Genomic DNA, 26,542 nt, shown 5'->3' with positions numbered 1-26,542 from the left:
TAGTTAATGGATTCCTCATTAAAGACTCAATTCAACATTTAAGAAGCTAAGTGCTTAGATGAATGATTTAACCTTGGTTTAGTAAAACTAAAACATTTTCCTAATTATTTCAAAATTATGATAAATTCTCAAAACAAGCAAGTTTAATGTTCTGATGTAAAGGAAATGTTTGCAGTATCACTTTAGAGTTGAGAAAAACTGGGAATCAAGATAGAAAAAGGATATAGCATATATCCCTAAATCTACATAGTGTACATGGAATCTACATGGAATATCAATGAACTAAATCCCTGATCTCTACAAATTAATTTTTGATGTTTTAGACCAATGTTGTTGCAAAAGAACTTTATGTAATGATAGAAATGGTTTATATCTTCACAATACAGTAACCACTAAGCCGTATGTGACAAATGTTGCTTGTGCAACTGAGGGATGGAATTGTAGTTTTATTCCCTTTTAAACAATGTAAATTTAAAAGATACATGGGGCTTTTGGCCACTGATGTGGACAGCACAGTTCTAGACGAAGATGACTGCTAGGCTTAAAAAGATTAGATAACACTGTGATTTTTAAAACAACACAGAAAACTCAAAACCAAAATGCAATTTCATCAAATGATTGCAACACTTGGTACATCATTCAGCAAGTATTCATGTTTATGTCTATGTTTATGTAAAGTATCTTCAATAAAGTCATTTTTTAAAGCACTAAAAGATGTAAATCTATTCCCCTTTTCTTTAGCACTTCTAACAAAAATTTTTCAAATAGCTTAATTAACACATGTATCCATACAAGATTTTAAGTGAATAACTTCTTTAAATAGAGACATTCTGACCAGTGTAAAAAACATAAATTTTAAACTCTGAAGCCAGAAAAAATCTGGGTTCAAAGCACATCTCTATTCTTAATTACCTAGAAAGACTTTGAGCAATTCCACTGCCCTTGGTTTCTCTTTCTGTAAAGCAGATACACTAATATTTTCTTCATAGCACTGTTAGGCACTTTAAATATAATAATATAAGAGAAAGAGCCTATAACAGTACCTAACACAATAACACATAATCTTTAGTGATAACCCAATTATTCAGAATGGGTCGGAAAACAGCAGTGTTTCCAAATACCCAACATATCCATCCCAGGATTCAGGAAGGAAATACTAGATTCTCAGAATTCCCTAAAGTATAAGTTGTTTTGTGTTTTTCATAATATTTTTTTTTAATTTTAAATAGTAATGAATAATATAAAGATGAGTGAATTGTTCTTCTGTGATACATTATACCAAAAGTTTCAGGGCTTTTAATTTAAAAAAGAAAATAATAAACAGTTTATTATGAATCAATATTTTGACAAGATTATATATTTCAATAACATGTAAAAATTATTTCTACTTGATATAGACATTTTATCATAGATAACATTAAAAGAAGGGAACATTAATACAAATGTCAGAAAAAAATTTTTAATTTTAAAAGGTAATCCTGCAAATATTTAATATTTAAATTATCATTCTTGAAATAAAATTTTAAAACACACAAAACATCAATTGCTCTATCCAATATTCTTGATCTTTGCTTTGTGGCAGATATTCTAGATGTAGAAAAATTTCTTTTGTTACATATTGACTGGTCAAACTATTAGGGGTATGCCCCAAAGCATCTTCAACTCAAAGTGTTAGGGTACATGTAGCATTATTTAAACTCATCTTTTTCACAATGATGAAAATACTGTCTGCTTACCCTGATTTTGGTTATACTGCTGAAATCAATATTGTTTTTACTAGTTAGATTTTACATCATTTTCTGATTTCACATAGGAGTATTCCAAAATAATAGTCACATCTTTTCTCTCTGTAGTTCTTCTGTTAAAGTATTTACAAAGATCTGTATCCTACAGTGAATATTCAAATACTGGAAAATGGCAGCAAACATTATTGGGTAACATAAAAATTGGGTAACAAAAAAAAACATTTGAAACTTCTAGTCTAGTGAAGTCAGAATTACATGCTGAACTTGCTAATTTAAGGACTTCTTTTGCTTCTAAAATTTATTTCATGGGATGTCATTCACAGGACTGTACATAAAATATACCATGTGTATAAGCTTATTATTATTTGCAAGAATAACTCACCATTAACAAGAGACGGGGCCCATAAAACATAATATGGCCACAAAAGCAAGACTGACTGATTAATCAGATTGTAAGACTTCTCTACTGCATGCTCCTGTCCTGTTCCCACAAATACCCATATTAACCTATAGCTCAGCATGTCAGTATTTCTTGCTCTTTCTTTCAACTGGCATTAGTGGATTCCTTTGAACCAGTAACATTTGTAGTTTATTGTTAGGCTATAATACTCGGAGAATTATAACACTTCCTCCCATGTTCCTAATTTCTCAACTGATTTTTCTCAGGATTCAGAAAAACATAAATTCCTGAGAAATGCCAGAAAGGAATTACCACATACAAATACTATTCTTAAGGGGCACCTGGGTACCTCAGTCAGCTGAGCTCAGTAGGTCGACTCTTGGTTTCCACTCAGGTCATGATTTCAAGGTCATGAGACCCAGCCCCGCCTCTGGAGCCTGCTAGAGATTCTCTCCCTTCCCTTCCCTCTCCTCTCCCTCCGCCCTGCTCATCTCCCACCCCCCATGCCCCTTGTGCACTAGCACGCGCTCTCTGAAATAAATAAAAAAAATCTTAAAAAAAAAAAACACAGAAATACTATTCTTGGAAAAGTACAGCATTTTCATGAACCCACTTAAATTTCGACTCGTGTTTTGATGGATCTTGATTTTGAACTGTTTTGATGGAACGCTCATGGATGCAAAGGGATTACCTAATAAACTAATTTTTTTTAAAAAGCTGAACTTTTTTTGAGTAGCAAAATGTACACATCTAAACTTGGGAGTTTTTTAGATAAAGATTCTTAGTTTTATTTTAATAAATAAATACATTAAGTTCTTGATTTAAAACACTGTCAAGATACTAATTTTCCTAATTTAACTTTTTAATCAATTAATAATTCATGTTCATTCTTACAAATAACACTTATACAAATTACAAATTATATTACAAATCTATTCAGAATAAAGAGATGCATCCCTAAGGAAACCACCTTTAATAAATGTCAAGTAGTAAATGTAATTTGTGTTCATCTTGTTATTGAAAGAGGAGGGATAGGAGTTGGGTAATTTTAGACTGACAATTATTTTCCTACAGGCATTTCAATAATAAAAATATTTTTAAAGCTAAAAAATGTAGAGTTTAAACTTAAATATCCATGAACAAGATCAATTTGATTACATTCAGCTTTTGTTCAAAAGTAGTACCCCTTCTTTTTCCTCTCATTACCAGCACAATGATCAGCAAGCACCATACTCACTAACGGTCACCCTTAACACCTATTGTTCTAAACAAAGTATAAAGCAACTCAAACAAAGCAGCTCTATTAAGAGCTTGAGTAATAAAGGCCAGGGACTAGTTTCTAGTAGCAACAGTCATAACCAACAACAGTCAAGTCAATGCAAATTGTGTTCCCTAATTAATAAAATGAGCTGGAGCAGCCAACTTATTTTTCTTTAATCATACTGCAAGATATATGACACACTAAACTATTCTGTAATATTGACGCCTCTTGAACCATTTAGATATAGACAACTGTTGACCCTGAACTGAATTTTCCAACTGTGAGGCCTAGATGAAGCAGCTTTATGTTGTGATTCCTTCAAGGGCTATTAAAGAAGTAAATAGCTTGGCTTGTCTTTTCACAGAGTTCCAAGTCGGATCCGTTACTTATTAAGTTTTTGCCCAATCACATGTTCTCCAAGATTCTGCTTTCTGGTCATGTGATAGCACTGAAACTGGGTCAGCTTCTCTTCACTTAAATTTTTTTTTAATTTTCTTCTTTTTTCTTTGTCTTCCTCCTTCTATTTTCTACTTTAATAAAAATTTCTCCATTGTGGTACAAGTGGGGCTTGGCTCCGATCACCTCTATCAGCTCTTCTTTTTATCACATCAGCAAACCAAGCCAATCACATCACAACTTCTATATTACTGAGAACCATCAGTATTTCCTCACTTTGAATTTCTGGCTGTTACATAATGCATGGAATGCAAGAAATATAATAAGAAATAAGGGAATATTTCTATGTTTCAGGACCATTAAAAATGTCAATGCAATGTTGATAAATAACTCACAGAACACTGAAGAAGCTCAAAGAAAGAGGAAATCCTCTCAGAATTAAAGTTCCTTTATTTTTCAAGCACTTAAACCCTCAAGACCAGTGTCTTTTATTACCAATTCACAAAACAATTTTTTTTAAGCTCTAGGCCCAATGTGGGGGTTGAACTCATAACCCCAAGATCAAGAGTTGCATGCTCTACCAACCAAGGCAGCCAGGCGCCCTCACAGAACAATTTTTACATTAATCTTAACCTTCATAATTTTTATTAGTTTCATACATAATTGTTACTTATTACATGTTACACTAAAATACACTGATCATATGCATCTGATTAAATTTCATTAAATAAGTTTCTATATAACAAGCCATTGTTATGAAAATTATCATTTTCATACTTCAAAAATAATTATATAAAAAAGCATATATAAATTCAAGTCAAACACAAGTTCAATTCACTTATTAGAGAGTATGATAACACCCTCTAAATATCTAGGGCTCTTCTTCTCTTATGCTTGGCCCCCTTTCCAAACATCTGAAGGACGCATCTATCTGGCCCCACAAGATACCCATGTGATCAGAGTTACTGATAGAAAATGAAAGAAAAAAATTCTTTCTTTCCCCCTTCCTTCAGCCTTTTCACGTTAAATTTGACTTTTACAACCAATCTTCTTGATTCCCTCTCTCCTAGCCTTACCTAGCCTTACTGTGTCTAGAAAACCTGAGAAGTGACATATGTAGATAGATGATCCTTTTTTAAACCCTAATAATCAATCTGGATACCCACCTTTTTACCCCTCTGCCTCATTTAATCCTCCAATGATTCATTTACTTGCTTCTCAGCTTCCAACTGCAAAGATTCTCAGATTCAAAAACAGTCCACATAACTACTTTTCCTGTCAATCATTATTAACTAGCAAAAATATTCATAATTTAGCTTCATCATTAAAATGCTATCTAAAAGCATACTTGTTACTTGGATGGTCATAACGTATAACAGATAAACACTGCATTCAGTTCTTACGTATTTGTTTTATATAAATTAATTTTAAGTAAGTTAACTTACTATTTTTTTCTTCTGGGATTTTAAATCATCCAGTGCTTCATCTAGAAAACAAGATTTAAATCAAAGCTAAATCAGATATTAAGATACTTAGATACCTTAAATATGCCAAATAATATATGTTAAGCAACCATAAGAAAACTTTCTTATCTTAGAATTTCTCACTGATGTGTACAGATAAAAATTATCTCAATCTTTATACATATGTATTCCATATTGTTGCCTACATATTACAAAGCTAAATAGGGAAAAATTGACTTTATATAGAATAAAACTTCCAAATTTAAAAAGACCAAAACATTTTATCAAATAGAATAAGTAATTATTAATTTTTAAATTTATAGATAAAATTATTTCTTCATTAAACTTCTAGAGTAGCAAACACCTGAATACCCAAAGCAAAGTATATTATTTATGTTAAAAATCCAAATACAAACTTATACAAAGATTGTACTATAATTTTTCAAAATATTTTAGTTTTTAATGTGTTAGCCGACTTACTACTAAAGGGGAAAAAAAAGTCTGCTAACATCTATTTAAAGAGAATAGTCATCTATAGTTACAGAAGACCAACCAAATATTTATCCCTTAATCCAGAATTCAGCAAACTTTTTCTATAAAGGGCCGGACAGTAAATATTTTCGGCATTATGGGCCAAAAGGCAAAATCAAATCAGTACAAAATCAAATCAGTACTTTTAAAGCAAAAGAGTAAACAAATTTCCACAAGTCTTTATTGACAAAATTCAAATGCAATAATAATTGAGCTCAATTTTTTGTAACATAGATCTATCACTGAAAAGAATAGAATTATTTTCTTTTGGGTAAGTAGATAACATTTCACTTAAATGAGGTTCAAAGTTAATGTTCCCTATCATCAAAACTGACTGCAAATATTAATATGTCGATGTTGATCTGTCATAGGATTTTACACATCTGATTTTTGAAAATGTTTTTTCACACATATAGGTACTGCTAAATACTGAAATCAATCCTCAAGCACATGATTTTAATTGAGTAGTCATTGTTTGGAAGGCATTTATAGAATTCTTTAATTCTTCTGTTGATATTTGCCTTTTCTTATCATTATGTTGCACGTTAATCACTTCCAACTGAAGATAAGTGGAAGCCCCTCAATTGTACAGTTAAATGGATTTTGAAATATGGAAATTTCCTTGGCACTTCTTGAAGTCTGAAAATCACTGCTGGATTGCTTCTCTTTTGGCTAAGATCAAGTGTGAAAAACACTGCTGGAACTATCGTTTGAGCTCGGATCATGTACTTGCTGCAAATTTCTGGGGGAATGGAGATCTTGCTTCTTGTTTTAGCTTTTCGCAGTCTTTTTTAAAAATGACTTTGTGTCATTACAATGGTATTTGTTTTCTAAATGACTTCATAGCAGTATAGGTTTTGCACATAAGGACTGTTTGTCTTGCAATCTTAGGTTGAATTCGTTAAGGACCACTATCAACTCTGCAGCAAAAGCTAATTTTCCAAAGCCAGTCAGCATTCGATCACAGTGGTTGAAGGTGATTCTTTTCAGGCAGAAATATTACACTCTAGGCCCTGAGCTCAAAATATCACGATAAAACTTTACCACTGCTGAGCCATCAAACTGCTGTGGGACTGGGCAGGTTATGATAGTTTCTATTTCTGATTAAAGTTCACATAACTGACAATAGTCAAGTTCATGAGAGTAAATGAAGTTCCGCATTGACACTAATTTAATAACACCTGGTCAGTTCAAATATGCTCAGCAAAGTACCTACTGTCACATAACACAATGGATAACCACAAAATTTAAACGCTTACAGTTTCACAAGTTTGTAAATTAATCCAAATAAGCATTTTTCTGCTTCCCACATTTTTTAGTATAGTTGACACACAATGCTACATTAGTTTCAGGTATACAACTTAGTGATTTGACAAGTTTATACATTATGCTATGTTCACAAATGTAGCGGCCATCTATCCCATTACACCACTATTACAGTATCACTGACTGTATTCTTTATGCTGTGCCTTTTATTCCCATGACCTACTCACTCCATAACTCAAGGCCTATATCTCCCTCTCCCCTTCACCCATTTTGCTCAATCGCCCACCCCCCTTCTCCTCTAGCAATCATCAGTTTATTCTCTGTATTTACAGGCCTGATTCTGCCTTTTGTTTGTTTATTCATTTTTTTTAGATTCCATTTATGAGTAGAATTATATGTTATTTGTCTTTCTCAGTCTGACTTATTTCACTTACCATAATACCCTCTAAGTCCATGTTTTCTCAAACGGCACAGTCTCATCCTTTTTTATGGCTAATATTCCATTGTATATGTATATATTTACCTACACACCACATTTTCCTTATCCATTTGTCTATTGATGGACACTTCAGTTACTTCTGTGGTTACTGTAAATAGTGCTGTAATAAACTTAGGGGTGCATATATCTTTTTGAGTTGGTGTTTTCATTTTTTTCCGGGTAAATACCCAATAGTTGAATTACTGGATCATATGGTATTTCTATTTTTAATTTTTTGAGAAACCTCCAAACTATTCTCCACAGTGGCTGTACCAATTTACATTCCCAACAGTGCACAAGGGTTCCTTTTTCCCCATATCCTCACCAAAACTTGTTTCTTATCTTTTTTGATTTTAGCCTCTCTAACAGGTGTGAGGTGATAGCTCATTGTAGTTTTGATTTGCACTTCCCTGATGATTGGTGATGTTGAGCATCTTTTCATGTGTCTGTTGGCCATCTGTATATCTTCTTTGGAAATATTTTACCACCAATATTTATAATACATCTTAGCAGATTCCACTTCAGGTTGTACTGAATTGGCATTTTTTCAACTTTGAAAATATTCTGTCCTGGAGTTGTTTTACACAGACTTTACATAGAAGTTAATTCAATAACTTCAAGGTCAGTATTGATTCCTCAAATAAACTACAACTGAGCTATATCAGAGCCAAGGAAGATCACTTTAAGTCATTTGCCATGTTTTTAAATTGACTATTTTGCTTCCAATATTCTCAGTTCTTCAAGCAATTGTTCTTGCCAAAAGGCTACTTACTAATTAAGCAAGTATACCTTCTCTGAACACATTTTTTCAGCTGCTGCAATGAACACAATTTAATTAATTCACCATCGGTAAATAAATGACTTTCCCTGCTTCATTAATAAGCCACTCAGAAACTTGTTTGGTTGAAGCTCCGTTTTCACTTTTTATTTTTATGAAGAAATTCAGCTATGATGAGATATTCCATTTTAAATGCTCTAATTTTTCTGACCATTGCTTTTCTGTGAGTTGGGAATGTCATGAGTACTTACTATGGTAATGTCAATGTATATTTGTATTCTTTTAGCACAGCTATAATGTCACTGAATAATAAATACAATGCTTTGTGTTTTGATAACAAAATAATCCACAGTCCACTGTGCCCAAAAATGCAACATTCAAAGTCCAACCTTTTCTTCTTTTGTTGTTTTTACATGTTGAGTATGCACTGGTAATTTAAAAAAAAACTAAAATTGTCACAATATATATGGCACATGAAATGTCAAGTTATAATTTTGTCAGTGTGATCTGTTGTACATCCTCCAACAGTCTGAAGTGTTGAGAGCACTACATACAGTTTGTCACAACTACTTAACTCTGCCACTCTAGGATGAAAGCAGCTACGGACAACATTTAAATGAATGGGCAGTGTTTTGCTCCAATAAAAACAAAAAATTGAATTTCAAATTCAATAAATATAATATCAAAAAATATTCTTTTGAATTTTCCAATGATTTAAAAATGTAAAAATCATTTTTTTTAAGATTTTTATTTATTTATTTATTTGACAGAGAGAAAGAGAGCACAAGCAGGGGGAGTAGCCAAGGGAGAAGCAGGCTCCCTGAGAAGGGAGCCTGATGCGGGACTCGATCCCAGGACCTTGAAAGGCAGATGCTTAACCAACTGAGCCACCCAGGCGCCCCTAAAAATCATTCTTAAATCAATGACCTGTACAGGGTGGTGGGCAGGACTTGGCCCACAGGCTATAGTTTGCCAACCCTTAATCTATACTAGGTCCAAGGTATAAAACAAAGGAAATAAATAGAGAACAAAAAGCAAGGACACAATCAATAGCTTCAGGCTTAAACATATATAGTACACCTGCCTTTATGCTAAAAAAGAAATTTATGTAGGACTGTAAGATAATCTTTTCTGAAGTCTATTTTAAATGTACACGTAATACCTATTCAAATGAATTAGTAAATTTTTTTAAATAAAAGGATCCCTGAAATAAATTTTTAAAGCAATCCCTTTATTTTTTTAATTTTATTTTATTATGTTATGTTAATCACCATATATTACATCATTAGTTTTTGATGTAGAGTTCCATGATATAATAACCATGTTCTGGTGTGCCTATTTGTAAGTTAAAATATTCATACATTTAATTTCCTTAGAAAGGTGTTTCCAAGCACTCTTATATTATATTATATATCCTATACACTACAAAAGAGAATATTAATATATATATGTTATATATATATTATATTATATCCAAGCACTCTTATATTTTCTACTATTTTGTTAATTCCATGAGGCCAGAGAGCGTATTTGCTTTAAACTTCTTCCTGTCCTCCTGGCATCTACCATATTACAAAATATCACTGGAAACAACACCATAAGCTTAATTTCCTTAATATGATAGTAAGTTATCAATATTTTTTAAAACCACAGCAAACATCATACTTAATGATAAACGTTAAAAGCTTTTCCACTGAGAATCAGGAACTAAACAAGGAATCTGCTACTCCCACTTCAACTCACTATTATACTGAGTCCTAACCCATTAAATAAGACAAGAAAAATTAAAAAGACAAGAAAAATAAAAAATAATAAGGAACAGAAAAGATAGCAGGAGGGGAAGAATGAAGGGGAGTAAGTCAGAGGGGGAGACAAACCATGAGAGATGATGGACTCTGAAAAACAAACTGAGGGTTCTCGAGGGGAGGGGGGGTTGGGGGGATGGGTTAGCCTGGTGATGGGTATTAAAGAGGGCACATTCTGTGTGGAGCACTGGGTGTTATGCACAAACAATGAATCATGGAACACTACATCAAAAACTAATGATGTAATGTATGGCGATTAACATAACAATAAAAAATTATTTAAAAAAAGAAAAATCACTACCATCAGCCCACATGTATATTAACACTTTGCAGTTTTTATATACTTTGGTATATAGTTTCACTTGATACTCATAATAATCCTTCCTAAACAAATATTTCACATTTATGATGATGATAATACATGTTTCCACTTTACAAATTAGGAAACCGAGGTTCAGAGAATTAAAACTTATCTGTAGGACAAAAAGACAGCCAGTGTGGCTGGAGCAAAAGTGAAAAAAGAAGAGTAGAGAGAGATGAAGTTAGCGAATGGGCATACGCCAGAAAGTAGGCTAAAAGAATTCAGATTTACTCTGGCTCCCGTGGGAAGCCATTAGAGAATTTGAAGCAGAAAAGACACAATTAATTTATACCTTAAAAATAGACTAGTTAGGAAGCCACTCCTAGTACAAGTAGGAGATGATGATCACCTGAATTAGAACAGTAGTTGTAGTAAAGCAGGTTAGAAGTTCAGATCTGAAATAACTGTGGAGGTAGAGATGATTGGACTCTGAAGGGGAGAGAGAAATGCATGGTAGATTAAAGGGAATATGAAGTCAGGATAGGGTTTCTCCCCCTTAGTTGATTATATGGAAGCGAGATTATACACCAACAGAGACAATCCAATAGAAATAGTTAATACAAAAGAGGATAACTGCAGGAAGAGATAACTGCAAGAACAAAGTTCTTGAGATGGCCAGAATATCCAGAATCCAAAGCATAAATGGAGGGCTTAGCCATAGATAGAATCAAGGCCAGTTTTCCAGACTACCATTGAAGGATGACAACATACTGAGCAACAGATGGAGCTAACTTGATATATTTCGTGGTGGAGGTAGCTCTCATCTGTTTATATCTATTTTCTCCATAAAGTAAGACTATCACATGAGAGTGGCCAGGTAGATTTTTGTGCGATTTTGCTTGTCTGTGAATTTTGAATTTTTATTTGATTGGTTGGTTGGTTTTATTTTGGTTTGGTTTTTGTTTATTTGCAGGAAGGCAAGTATTAGTTATTTGAAGAGAAATACAATCTCAAAAAAATACTCTCAAAGAGAAAAAAGCAAATTTTCTAGGGAACTATGAAATAGGACTGTGCAGCAGTACATGTATTTACAATCATAGATTTAAAATAAGTGCCCACCCAGGGGCACTGGGTGGCTCAGTCAGTTAAGCATCTGCCTTTGGCTCAGGTCATGATCCTGGAATCCAGCCCCACATCAGGCTCCCTGCTCAGCAGGGAGTCTGCTTCTCCTTCTCCCTCTGCTCCTCCATCCCCCCCCCAACTCATGCACTCTCTCTCAAATAAATAAAAAATATATAATCTTTTTAACAAAATAAAAAATAAGTCTGGTCACTATGCTGTATGATTTTCCTCTAATAAATTTAGCTTTTCTGATGCAGAGATAGATTAAGCTTATAAAAGTTTTTAACCAGGATAGAGTTTTGCCAGTCACAGATAAGCATATAATAGTATTTAAAGAAGGTACAGTTTTTGCCAGACAAGTAGGATGGAAAAGAGGGGCAAAGGAATCAAGGGTATCTGCAAGGAATGGTCATTGGGCTAGTCCAGTGAGCCTAAACCAGGTAGAAGAGAAGTCATAACTCAGGGGGGGAAGTTTGAAAGTCATATATCTGTATGAACCTTATTTGGATCTTGAATCAAACAAAATATATTTAATATTTTATGATATTAAGAATTCTTTTTCAGATATGATAATGTATTACATTATATTAATGATAATGTATTGTATAATGCATTTTTTTAAAAAGCCTGTCATGGATAGATATAACTGGGATATATTTCAAAATAATACAGTAGGTAGATAAGTAGGTGGGGTTAAAAATTAAACAAGACTAAGCATGAGTTGATGACTGTTTACGTTGTGTGATAGGTATATGAGGACTTATACTATTCACCCTACTTTTGTATATGTAATTTTGTATGTGAAATTTTCCACAATGAAAAGTTAAAACAAGAAAGAAGTCACAATAAAGTACATTTAAATGAAATTTATATATCTTTATTTAATTATAACTCACACTTTTAAGACCTGAAAAACTTTAAAATCTATAGACACAGAATACAGAAGGAATTATTATCATAATTTGCATATTTCCATAAAAACAAAAGCCTAGGAGCTGTGAGGTTAAAGAGAAAGGTACAATTAATAGAATAAATCAAAAGATGTCCAACTATATTCTGCTCTATAATAATGTAAGTTTTGTATAAAGATTAACAAATACTTCCTCTCAATGTAAGAGATGAATTAATGAAATGAATTTTTTGTGTAAAAATTCTAAATGAACAAGACAAAAATAACACAAATGAAAAAGAGAATCTTCTTGATTATTCAAAATGCTTGACAGTAAACAACCCTTCAATATTTACAAGACTGTCATTTCAATACACCATTTCAGTTACATTCAGTTACAAACCAATGCACTATAAGAAGGTGTTTTTTAAAATGTATTTATAAAAACTTAGAAATTAAACTTACTATTTCTTTCTGTTCTCTTGGAAAAGAAGAAAATAAGCACTGTTCTTATGCTCCAGATGCTACAGAGGAAGCAAAATTGAGAAACAAAACCCATCATTAGGGTAAGTGAATTAGAAGCCTTATAAAATGAAAACAAATATACATTTCCAGTTAGAGTTCAGTACAGTGCTTCCCTTTATATTTTGAAAACCAGGAAGTACTCTTTCTTTCAAAGACATCAGAGGTCTACATCTGCTTTCAAAAGAGTTCTCAATCTAAAATCCACAGACCTTCTTAGGGTACCCCAGAATTATGAAATTGCCTTTGTGTGCGTAAGTGTATTTCTCTGAGAGACCACTGTGTTCATCATTCTGTAAGGGGTCTATGAAACTCCCCCCCCAAAAAACAAATTATAGAATCCCTTCTTACTAAGTAAGCATCAACTCCAAAAATCTGTCTATTCCCATGTACTCAGGCAAAATCACATTTTACCCCAAATCCAGCACATTGTACAAATGTAAGTTATTACTACTTCCCTATTACTTAACATCCAAAGGATCTTCTCTACTAAATAAAATGAGCTATCTAGAAGAAAAAAAGCTTACCTTCAAATAAGTACTTGATAAGTAAACTTAGCTAAACACCATCTTTCAAAGATTTTTATGAGAATTCTTTGGGCCTTACATCAGTAAAACATCAAATGATATTAAAAGTAAGTCAAAGAATGATCCTAATCACAAATTTGTCAAGATAATCTCTTAAATTCAATGTAAATATAGCAAAATACCTCTTTCTCCAAAGAACATGGCAGAATGCATACAAACATTATTCATAATTTTATAAAAGCAATACTGTAGGGGTGCCTGGGTGGCTCAGTTGATTAAGCATCCAACTCTTGATTTTGGCTCATGTTATGATTTCAGGGCCATCCAGTGATCAAGCCCTGGGTCAGCTCTGCACTGGGTATAGAGCCTGCTTAAGATTCTCTCTCTCCGATAGAGTTTCCAGGACAAACAACAACTAAAGGAATTTGTGAACACTAAACCAGTCCTGCAAGAAATATTAAAGGAGGTCCTTTGCGCAGAGAGAGAGCCCAAAAGTAACAAAGACCAGAAAGGAACAGAGACAATCCATAAGAATGGTGATTTTACAGGTAATACAATGGCACTAAATTCATATCCTTCAATAATTACTCTGATGTAAATGGACTCAATGCTCCAATCAAAAGACATAGGGTATGAGAATGGATAAAAAAAACAAGAACCATTAATATACTGCTTACAAGAGACTTATTTTAGACCCAGACACTTCCAGATTGAAAGTGGGAGGTTAGAGAACCATTTATCAAGCTAATGGACATCAAAAGAAAGCTGGAGTAGCCATCCTATATCACACAAACTATATTTTAAGCCAAAGACTTTAATTAGAGATGCTTATATTTATTACATTATAATAAAAGGGGCTATCCAACAAGAAGATCTAACAATTATTAATATTTATGCCCCTAACTTGGGAGCAGCTAAATATATAAACCAATTAAAAATAAAATTAAGCTCATTGATAACAATACAATAATAGTAGGGGACTTGAACTCCCCACTCACAGCAATGGACAGATCAGCTAAGCAGAAGATCAACAAGGAAACAAGGGCTTTGAATGACACACTGGACCAGATGGACTTCACAGATAAATTCAGAGCATTTCATCCTAAAGCAGCAGAATACACATTCTTCTCAAGTGCACAGAAAACATTCTCCAAAACAGATCACACACTGGGTCACAAATCAGGTCTCAACCAGTACAAAAAGACTGAGATCATATCATGCATATTTTCTGACCACAGTGCTATAAAACTTGCAACTACAAGAAAAAATTTGGAAGCCCACAAATACATGGAGGTTAAATGATATCCTACTGACGAATGAATGGGTCAACCAGGAAATTAAAGAAGAATTTTAAAAATTCATGGAAACAAATGAAAATAAAAACAGTTCAAAACCTTCGGGATGTACCAAAGGCAGTCCTAAGAGGGAAGTATATAGCAATACAGGTTTTCCTCAAGAAATAAGAAAAGTCTCAAATACACAACCTAACCTTACACCTAAAGGAACTGGAAAAAGAACAGCAAATAAGGCCTAAATCCAGCAGGAGAATAGAAATAATAAAGATTAGAGCAGAAATCAATGATATAGAAATAAAAAAAAAAAAACCACTAGAACACATCAGTGAAACTAGGAGCTGGTTCTTTGGAAGAATTAATAAGATCGATAAGCCCCTAGCCAGACTTGTCAAAAAGAAAAGAGAAAGGACCCAAATAAATAAAATCATAAATGAAAGAGGAGAGATCACAATCAACACTGAAGAAATACAAACAATTATTAGAGAATATTATGAGCAATTATATGCCAACAAATTAGGCAATCTGGAAGAAATGGATAAATTCCTAGAAACATATAAACTACCAAAACTGAGACGAGAAAAAATAGAAAACCTGAAAAGACCCATAACCAGCAAAGAAACTGAATTAGTAAAAAAAAATTTCCCAACAAACAAGAGTCCTGGGCCAGATGGCTTCCCAGGGGAATTCTACTAAACATTTAAAGAAGAATTAATACCTATTCTTCTGAAACTGTTCCAGAAAATAGAAATGGAAAGACAACTTCCAAACTCTACGAGGCCAACATTACCTTAATCCCAAAACCAGACAAAGACCCCCCCCAAAAAGGAGAATTACAGACCAATATCCCTGATGAACATGGATGCAAAAATTCTCACCAAGATACGAGCTAATAGGATCCAACAGTACGTTGAAAGGATTATACACCATGATCAAGTGGGATTTATTCCTGGTCTGCAGGGGTGGTTCAACATCCTCAAGTCAATCAATGTGACACACTACATTAATAAAAGGACAAGAATCATATGATCCTCTCAATAGATGCAGAAAAAGCATTTGACAAAATACAGCATCTTTTCTTGATAAAATAAAACTCTCCGCCATGTAGGGATGGAGGGAACATACCTCAATATCATAAAAGCCATATACAAAAGACCCACAGCGAATATCATCCTCAACAGGGAAAAACTGAGGGCTTTTCCCCTGAGGTTAGGAATACAACAGGGATGTCAACTCTCACCACGGTTGTTTAACATAGTACTGGAAGTCCTAGCCTCAGCAATCAGACAACGAAAAGAAATAAAAGGCATCCAAATAGGGAAAGCAGTCAAACTTTCACTCTTCGCAGATGACATGATACTCTATATGGAAAACCCAAAAGACTCCACCCAAAAATTGCTTGAACTGATACAGGAATTCAGCAAAGTCACAGGATATAAAATCAAGGCACAGAAGTCAGTTGCATTTCTACACACTAACAATGAAGCAGAAGAAAGAGAAATCAAGGAATTTTACATTTTACATTTGATACATTGTAAATTTGATACATTTACAATTATACCAAAAACCAAAGATACCTAGGAATAAACCTAACCAAAGAGGTAAAGGATCTGTGCTCGGAAAACTACAGAATACTTACGAAAGAAATTGAGGACAACACACAGAAATGGAAAAACATTCCATGCTCATGGATTGGAAGAACAAAGATTGTTAAAATGTCTATGCTACCCAAAGCAATCTACACATTCAAAGCAATCCCTATCAAAATACCACTGACATTTTTCAAAGAGCTGGAACAAATAATTCTAAAATTTGTATGGAACCAGAAGAGATCCCGAATAGCCAAAGGAATGTTGAAAGAGAAAACCAAAGCTGGTGGCATCACAAAGCCAGACTTAAGCTCTAATACAAAGCTGTAATCAAGACAGTATGGTACTGGCACAAAAACAGACACATAGATCAATGGAACAGAATAGAGAGCCCAGAAACGGGCCCTCAACTCTATGGTCAACTAATCTTTGACAAAGGAGGAAAGAATATCCAATGGAAAAAAGTCTCTTCAACAAATGGTGTTGGGAAAACTGGATAGCCACATGTAGAAGAATGAAACTGGACCACTTTCTTACACCATGCACAAAAATAAATTCAAAATGGATGAAAGACCTAAATGTGAGACAGGAATCCATCAAAATCCTAGAGGAGAATACAGGCAGCAATCTCTGTGACCTCGGCTACAGCAACTTCTTGCTAGACACGTTTCCAAAGCCAAGGGAAACAAAAGCAAAAATGAACTATTGGGACTTCATCGAGATAAAAAGCTTTTGCACAGCAAAGGAAATAGTCAACAAAACGAAAAGACAACCAGCAGAATGGGAGAAGATATTTGCAAATGTCTTATCAGATAAAGGGCTGGTATCCAAAATATATGAAGAACTTACCCAACTCAACACCCAATAAACAAAAAACCCAGTCAAGAAATGGGCAGAAGACATGAACAGAGATTTCTTCAAAGAAGACATACAAATGACTAACAGACACATAAAAAAATGTTCCACATCATTCAGCATCAAGGACATACAAGTCAAAATCACAATGAGCTACCACCTGACACTGGTTAGAATGGCTAAAATTAACAACTCAGGAAATGACAGATGTTGGCAAGGATGCAGAGAAAGGGGAACCCTCCTACACTGTTGGTGGGAATGCAAACTGGTGCAGCCACTCTGGAAAACAGTATGGAGGTTTCTCAAAAAGTTAAAAATAGAACTACCCCTACCACCCAGCAATTGCACTACTAGGTATTTATCTGAAGGATACAAAAATAGTGATCTGAAGGGGCACGTGCACCCCAATGTTTATAGCTGCAATGTCCGCAACAGCCAAAGTCTGGAAAGAGCCCAGATGTCCATCGACACATGAATGGATAGAGAAGATGTGGTATAAATACACAATGGAACATTCCTCAGCCATCAAAAAGAATGAAATCTTGCCATCTGCAATGATGTGAATGGAACTAGCAGGTATTATGCTAAGAGAAATAAATCAGTCAGAGAAAGACAAATACCACATGATTTCACTCATACGTAGAATTTAAGAAAAAAAATAGATGAACATAGAGGAAGGGAAGAGAAAATAAATTAAGATGAAAACAAAGAGGGAGGCAAACCAGAAGTGACTCTTAACTCTAGGAAACAAACTGAGGGTTGATGGAGGGGAGGTGGGTGGGGGAATGGGGTAACTAGGTGATAGGCCTTAAGGAGGGCACTTGATATAAAGAGCAATGGTTATTATATGCAACTGATGAGTCACTAAATTCTACCCTTGAAACTAGTAAAATATACTATATGCTAACTAAATTGAATTTAAATAAAGAATTTTAAAAATTAAAAAAAAAAATTCTCTCTCCCTCTGCCCCTCCAGCCCCCGCTCCTGGTAGGTAAAGAAAAGGTAAAGAGAAGGTAAAGAAAAGAAGAGAAAAGAAAAGAAAGGAAAAGAAAAGAAAAGAAAAACATTGTATCTGAATTTATGTTATTTCTTTACTCTAAAATACTTCATTGCTATTCTTGGGAGTTCACTTTCAAGGTAGTCACCAGTGAACCCTGTCTCCTGGTATTTACACCTTGTGTAGTCCTCTCTTACCAGTGTTGGCCTGTGTAACCAATAGAATATGGCAGAAGTAAGAGTATGTAACTTCAAGATTAGGTTATAAAGGACTGCAGCTTCCATGTTAGTTCTCTTCCACTCACCATCTTTCTTCTCTTCTAAGGGAAGCCAGCTAGTATGACATGAGGACATTCAGGGAACTCTATGGGAAGTCCCATGTGGCAAAAAACAGAGGTCTCTGGCAAAGAGCCAGTGAAGAGATGAGGCCTGCAAACTACATGTGTGAGCTTAGAAGTAAATTCGCCATATCTTTAGTTAAGCCTTGAGGTAACTGTAGCTCCAGCCAACAGCTTAACTGCAATTTATATATGAATAAAGACCCTGAGCTAGAACCACCCAACTAAACTGCTCCCACATTCCTTCCTGCCCCTCAGAAACTGTGAGAGATAATAAACATTTGTTGTTTTAAGCTACTAAGTTCTGAGGCAACTTATTATAGCAATAGATAACCAAAACATGTTTTTTATGTTGTGGTGATTCATTTTTATGACTCAGACAACTACCTAAGCAATAAAAGACACTGAGCATTGTCCTTATCAAGGGAAGGGAGAGGAGAGGTTAGACATACGGCTCATAACTCTCAAGGATCCTACGACAGGAAACTCATACTATTTCTCCACTACAAACCCGCTGAAATAGTGGCAGCAGAGAGATGATTTAGAAACAAAGAAAAAAAGTACAGGAAAACAGAGAACACTGGAAGGAACTGTAGAGATAGTGACTAGAATTCCATAGGAAATCAGTAAATTTTCTTATTTTTCAAAAGCATATATAATTTTCAAAGTGTAAAAACTACAAGATTTGAAATATACTCCCTTACTTCAAAATAAAACACAGTAATCCCCTTTGCAGACAAGAGGTTCTCCTTTTGGTTTTTATCAGAACTACTGCTGGAGAAAATGAGCTATCAAACAATATACATTTCCTTCAAGACTTGAACAGCAGAACATATATAGTATGTTAATCTTTAAGGCTAAATTAAATGAAATTCTTTTGTATTTTTAAAACAAAGTTTAGGGGGGAAAAAGGTACTTCAGAAATCTATGTGCTAAGTTACTGCAATAAAGGTTTTCGCTTTCTTAATAATTAAATATAATTTATGAAAATAGAGCAACATGTTTTGTGAAGCTATTAAAGACACTATTACTGAGTCCTACTTTGACAACAGTGGCATAATTTCCATTTCCCTCTTCTCCTCTTAGAAATAGTCTAAACAGGGGCGCCTGGGTGGCTCACTTGGTTAAGCGTCTGCCTTGGGCTCAGGTCATGATCCTGGGATCGAGCCCTGAATATGGCTCCCGGCTCAGCAGGGAGTCTGCTTCTCCCTCTGCCTCTCCCCCCACCCCGTGGCTTGTGCTCTCTTGCTCGCTCTCTCTTTCTCTCTCTCTCAAATAAATAGATTTTTTAAAAAAGGAAATATTCTAAACCACAAGGAGATCAAAAACAAAAACAAATTCCTGTCCTGGTAAAATAAGATATAGCTAAAACCCAACTCTCAAAATATGTGGACAGTCGCCCAAAAGTAATGGAGATCATGGAGATCAAGAGTGCAAGCAGAAAAGGAAAACTGCTTATCTCACAAAGCGGTAGCAAGACAAACTTCTCAAAGTGTAAAGCCTAAAGCCCATATTTATAACAATAAGAAGACACACGTGCTATAGGCAGAAACTCCTCAGTTTGGTTCCAACAACGAAACAGAAAAGACAGAACTTAAAGAGAAACCATTCAGAAACACCCTGTTTACAAAGAACATTGTTTCTATGACAGCAGGAGAGAAAAGAGGTTTTGTATTAGGAAAAAATACACAGTTGCCTAACCCCATTGGCTGGGGAAAGATAAAAGCTTAACAAACTAGCACATTAAATCCCGGATCATAATGAAAATTCTAGATAGCCTGGAATGTGGAAAGACATGCGCCTATACTCACACAAGCCTCCTACAAATAACTGGGCAAAAGTAAAGTAAACATACCACATAGAGATTTATTTTTAAGTTTTTTTTTTAAAAAGGCAAAATGCAAAATTATGTTCCAAAACCTAGACCAACATCTTTCCTCTCAATAAATGTAAATGAGCTGAACTCATCAGAGCAAAAGACTTTCAGACTAGATCATAAAAATAAGACCCAACCCTATAATATAAACTAATACCTAAAACTAAGAGTTTTTTAAAGTTGAAGAAAATAAAACCATGGGTAAAAGTATATTAGGCAAATACTAACAAAACAAGGGTTGTATCTTAATACCCCACAAAGCTGAATTCAAGAACCTCCCCGTCCCCCCACCCCCCAAGAAAGCTTTAAACTAGAAAAAGAAAGTGATTTCATAGTGTTAAAAAATGATGCAGCTCCTTTCCAACAAATGGTGCTGGAGCAACGCAGGACCCATGGGCAAAATGAAAGAAAGAAAAAAATAAAAGAAATCAACATGAACCTCACACCTTACATAAAAATTAACTCAAAATGGCTTATGAATTTAAGTGTAAAATGTTAGAAGAAAAAATGCATAGAAAAAAAAGAAGAAAATCTTCAGAACCTATAGTTAGGGAAGGGTTCTGGACAACAAAAGCACAATCCATAAAAGGAAAAATTAATAAATTTTGCTCTGCAAAAGCCCTATTAAGAGACTAAAAAGACAAACTACAGACTGGTAAAAAATATTTGCAAACCATATACCCAACAAATAACTTGTATCTACAATATATAAAGAACTCTCAAAACTCAACAGCAAAAAGACCATTAACCCAATTAGAAAATTAGAAGACATGAACAGACATGAACAGAAGAGGAGATATTAATAGCAAATAAATACATGAAAAGAGTTTCAACATCATTAGCCCTTAGGGAAATGCAAATTAAAACCACAATGAAATATCACTACATACCTATCAGAATGATCAAAAGAGTGAAATACCAAATGCTGACAAGGATGTAGAGAAAAGAGATCATTTATATGCAACCAGTGGAAATGTAAAATGGTACATCTACTCTAAAAAAAAGTTTAGCAGTTTCTTTAAAAACTAAACATGTACTTACCATATGCCCCAGAAATTACATTCTTGAATATATGCCCCAGAGAAATGAAAACTTATGTTCAGACAATGCCTATATAAAAATGTTCACAGAAGCCTTATTTGTAATAGCCAAAAACTGGAAACTATCCAAATGTCTTTCAACAAGTGTATAGTTAAACAAGCTGTGGTACATCATTACCATGGAATACTACTCAACAATAAAAAGAAACTATTAATACACTTAACATCTTGAATGGATCTCAAGAATATGCCAAATGAAAAAAGCCAGTTTCAAAAGATTATAAGCTATGCGACCTCATTTTATAATTCTTGAAATAACAAAATTATAGAGATATAAAACAGTTTAGTAGGTGGAAGGGTTACGAATGGGGCAGGTGAGGAGGGTTGGTATAACTACAAAGGGATAGCAAAAAGGAGCCCTGTGGTATTTATTTATTTATTTATTTAATCTCAACACCCAAGTGTGGCTTGAACTCATGACCCTGAGGATCAAGAGCCACATGCTCCACCAACTGAGCCTGCCAAGCAATCCAAGTCCTGTGGTTTTAAAACAGTTCTGAATCTGAATTGTGGGGTAGTGACATGAAGCTACAGATGTGATAAAATTACATAGAAATATAAAACACACACACAAAAGTGCATGTAAAACTGGTAAAATCTGATAGACTCTATGAGTTGAACCAACATCAGTTTCCTGGTTGTGATATTTTACTATACTCATGGCAAGATGTTACCACTGGGGAAGGCTGGGTGAAGGATGCATGGGACCTGCTTGTACATTTTTTTGTGTTTTTTTGCAACTTCATGTGAATCTATAATTATTTCAAAACAAAAAGGTTTCTTTTAAAAGAACATTCATAAAGCAAAACTAAACAGAGAGAAGTTGAAATATCTTACTAGAATACAGAAGAACTATACAACATAAGAAGGTAGTTTTCATTGATATTATTAAACTCTACGTACCTGAAAAAAAAAAATACATCTTCAAGTGTTTGTGAAAGGCAACAACTGACCAAATAGCATACGACCAAAAAAACTCAATAAATTCAAAGAGGTAGAAATATTAAACAATATGCTTTGAAAACAATACAGTAAAACTAGAAACAGTAACTAAACCAGAGACCAAACATACAAACACACATTTATCACCTGGAAAAAATGCTTAAATTACAAACACTAAATTAAAAAAAAATTCATGGTATCTAGAAAATAACCAAGGCAAATCACTACATATCAAAACATGAGGAATAAAATTAAGCAGTGGTCAGAAAATATCATGACCTCAAATACACATATAGTGTATTTATTGCATTAATAAATAAGAAAGAATGAAAATAAATATATTAAGTATCCAATTTAAGTTACAGGAATAAAATAAGCCTAAGGGGAAAAAAAGAATAAAAAGTAATTTTTTAAAAGCTGGTTCTTTGAGAGAAAAAGGATATATAAACAACTAATAAAAACAATCACAAGAGAAAATGTACAAATATACAAAATAAGAAACAATAAGGAAGCAATAATCATAGATACAAAAAAATTTTTTTACCTTTTTTTTTTTTAAGTAGGCTCCACAACCAGTACAGAGACCAATGCGGGACTTGAACCCATGACCCCAAGATCAAGACCTGAGCTGAGATCAAGAGTCAGAAGCCTAACCAACTGAGCCACCCAGGTGCCCCATACAAAAAAATTTTTAAATCAGTAAGAGACAGTGATGACTACTACTATTACAACACTCTACAGAAATATATTTTAAAACTGTAGAATGAGTGGGCGCCTGGATGGTGCAGTCAGATGACCACCCACCTCTTGGTTTCTGCTCCAGTCATGATCTTAGACTCATGATCTCAGGATTGTGGGATGAGCCCCGCATCAGGCTTCAGGCTCACTGTGGAGTCTACTTCAGATTCTCCTTCTGCCCCTCTTGCTCTCTCTCTCTCTCTTGCAAAAAATAAATAAATCTTTAAAACTGTAGAATGAGTAATTACATATATATAATTAACAAAACTAACCTTGGAAGAGGCAGAAAACCAAAAAGATTAACTACTACTGAATTTAAAAAGTTAAGAGCCACCCTCCATAAAAAGCCCCAAGCTCAGAATACTACCAAACTTATAAAGCACAGATGCCAGTTCTATTTAAACTATCCTAGAGCATTAAAAAATAAAAACTTTTAATGTTTATAAAAAATGATTACAACTATGAAAGTAGAAATTTTCCTGGAATTCAGGATTTCAATCTTTGAATTCAATATTTAATATAATCTATCATTTTAAGGGATATAAGATGAAAAAATCAAATGGCTATTTCCATAGATAATGAAATAGCATTTAACAAAATTCAACAATCTTTCTTGATTTAAAAGAAAACTAAATGTGGGTAGAAAATTCCTTAACATGATAAAATGTTTCAATCCAAAAGTCAAAATAATGTCCAATGGGGAAACATTAGAAGCATTCCCAAGGAACAAGTCCAGAATGTTCACTATTTTCTCTATAACTTAACATTGTCCTGGAGGTACTAGCCAACATAATTAGCCAAAAGAAAAAAAAAATCAGACAAAAAATATGAAAGGTGGTAAAATTATTGCTGTTCACAAATGTCTGAATACTCATAAACTTTTTTTAGATTTTTTTATTTATTTATTTGAGAGAGCAATAGTGAAAGAGGAGCAGAGGGAGAGGGAGAAGCAGACTCCCTGCTGAGGAGGGAGCCAACACGACACTTGATCCCAGGACCCTGAGATCATAACCTGAGCCGAAGGCAGACACTTAACCGAATGAGCCACCCAGGTGCCCCAACACTTGTAAACTCAAAAAAATCAACTGAAAAACTTATTAGAAACAAGATGGGGGCAACTGGGTGACTCAGTTGGGTGGGTGTCTGCTTTCGGCTCAGGTCATGATCCCAGGGTCCTGGGATCCAGCCCCATGTTGGGCTCCCTGCCCAGTGGAGAGCCCGCTTCTCCCTCTCCCTCTGCAGCTCACCCTGCTTGTGTTCTCTCTCTCTGTCAAATAAATAAATAAAATAGTGAAAAAAATACAAAACAAAAAAAAACAAGATGATTCTTGTAGTGGAACAGAGAATTAGTATGGAAAATTAGTAAGTTCAAATATACAATCAGTTCTAAAATATACTAAAAACTCTCCCTTATTTCATCAAATCATCCCAGTTGTTCTTTTCTGAATGAAACTGATACTATTTGAAAAATTAGTACAGTATGAATTTCTGTTATATATAATCTAGTGACTTGCACTATAAAATTATAAAGGTATACTAATGGAATACTTGGAACCTCAATATAACCTCAATATAATAGAAATTATGGTAAATATTTTAAATCCTTAATACTTAGTGCTTTACTGTACTAAAATTAAAAATGCTAAATGTTAAAATATAGCAGAATATCTAAAACTCAATCAATGTAATCAAACCTTCCTCACTTTTACTAAAAGGATTAACATTCCATAAACCTCCAAACAAAACATGAAGGTTTTTCACCAACCTTCATACATGAAGTACTTTCTGTCAAATTTAGATGCTGTCTTTCCAACAACCACATAACCCCCATCCAATTTATTGTTTTTAGATGAAATTTAGCAATATATAAAGCTAAAAATGAAAAGATATACAGGTATCAATATTTATAACTATGTTTACTATGCTGTCAGTTTATTTAACTATCAAAAGCTTTAGCAAGAATTACCTTCACATTCCGACAAACTAATAACAGTGATTTATTTTGGTATAAGGAATAAGGCAGGAATCAAGCTTTTTTTCTTTAATTGAATTGACTTTAATTTTTTTTATATATTTTTTATATATTTTAAATATTTACTATTAAATTTTTTTATATATAACTTAACACCATTGATTTGAAATGTCATTTTATCATATATAAAAACCATAAAGATCATACTATATCATATGCAAAAATTCTTTTGGGGATTTATTTCTGGATTCTTGTGTCTCTTTGGTCTGTGGCAAACTTAATTAATTCATACACTATTTATACACTGTGCCAAACTTTTAATTATTTTATACACTATTTATACACTATAGCAAACTTTTAACTAATGAAGTTTTATAATGTATTTGATGCCTGGCAGACCTCTGCTTCTCATTCCTCTCCTTTTTTAGAATTTTCAGGACTATTCTTATGTGTTTATTTTTCCATTAAAAAGTATGGAGGGGCACCTGGGTGGCTTACTCAGTTGAGTGTCCAACTCTTGATATCGGCTCAGGTCAGGATCTCGGGGTCCTGAGATTGAGCCCCTTGTTGGGCTCCATGCTCAGTGGGGATTCTGCTTGAGATTCTCTCTCTCTCCCTTCTCCCTCTGCCCCTCCCCCTTCTCTCTCAAATAAATAAGTAAATCCTTTTTTTAAAGGTATGGAATAAGTGTGCCAAGATTTTTGAAGTACTGTTGATATTTTTATTGTGACCACACATTTTTAGATTAATTTAGGGAGAACTAATCTCATAACAATACTAAATCTTTCCATCCAAGAACAGGATCTGTCTCTTAATTATGTCTCAGTACATTATTCTTTAAGTACAGAATTCTATCAAGTGAATAACTATCAATATTCAAATATCTATCAACCATCAATATTCAAGTATCTATCAATATTGTAAAATGGATGCTTGCAAAATGATTTCTTACCTAGCAAAACCTCTTAGTAAATACTCTCCTTGAGCAAATATCAAGAGATGTTCACAGATACCTTCTCCTTTAAGAGCCAACCACAGTTGATGAAGGGTACTTTGTATTCTTATTAGAGTGCCATGAAAGAAATGTTTAACTTTCCTCAAAAGGCTACAGATTATGCTTGTCAACTCTTCTAGATGGATTGAGGAAATATCTCTTACCAGTTAGTTTTTTTTTTAAACTTTTTATTTATTTATTCATGAGAGACAGAGAGAGAGAGAGAGAGAGAGAGGCAGAGGGAGAAGCAGGCTCCCAAGGAGCAGGGAGCCTGATGCGGGACTCGATCCCAGGACCCTGGGATCATGACCTGAGCCGAAGGCAGATGCTTAACCATCTGAGCCACCCAGGCGCCCTTACCAGTT

At 34.0% G+C, this 26,542-nt stretch overlaps 1 protein-coding gene across 4 annotated transcripts in view; it reads right to left on the bottom strand.

The window, feature by feature from the left end:
- LNPK (lunapark, ER junction formation factor) overlaps nucleotides 1-26,542 on the bottom strand; it is a 75,780-nt gene that overhangs the window by 35,242 nt on the left and 13,996 nt on the right. For 3 of the 4 annotated variants that reach the window (XM_025849801.2, XM_073882121.1, XM_025849811.2), the window contains 2 exons: nucleotides 12,901-12,959; nucleotides 5,248-5,288 (listed from right to left, as the gene is read on the bottom strand). In XM_025849801.2, coding sequence (XP_025705586.1) covers nucleotides 5,248-5,288; nucleotides 12,901-12,959 — 100 coding nt within the window. The remainder of the gene's footprint in view (nucleotides 1-5,247; nucleotides 5,289-12,900; nucleotides 12,960-26,542) is intronic. The other variant, XM_073882122.1, reaches the window with a different exon arrangement.

This window comes from Callorhinus ursinus, unplaced genomic scaffold (assembly GCF_003265705.2).
Source record: "Callorhinus ursinus isolate GAN/ISIS: 27379988/994484 unplaced genomic scaffold, GSC_fseal_2.0 scaffold2, whole genome shotgun sequence".
NCBI lineage: Eukaryota > Metazoa > Chordata > Mammalia > Carnivora > Otariidae > Callorhinus > Callorhinus ursinus.
The sequence above is the reverse complement of the archived record's forward strand: the minus strand, read 5'-3'. Positions and strand labels throughout refer to the sequence as shown.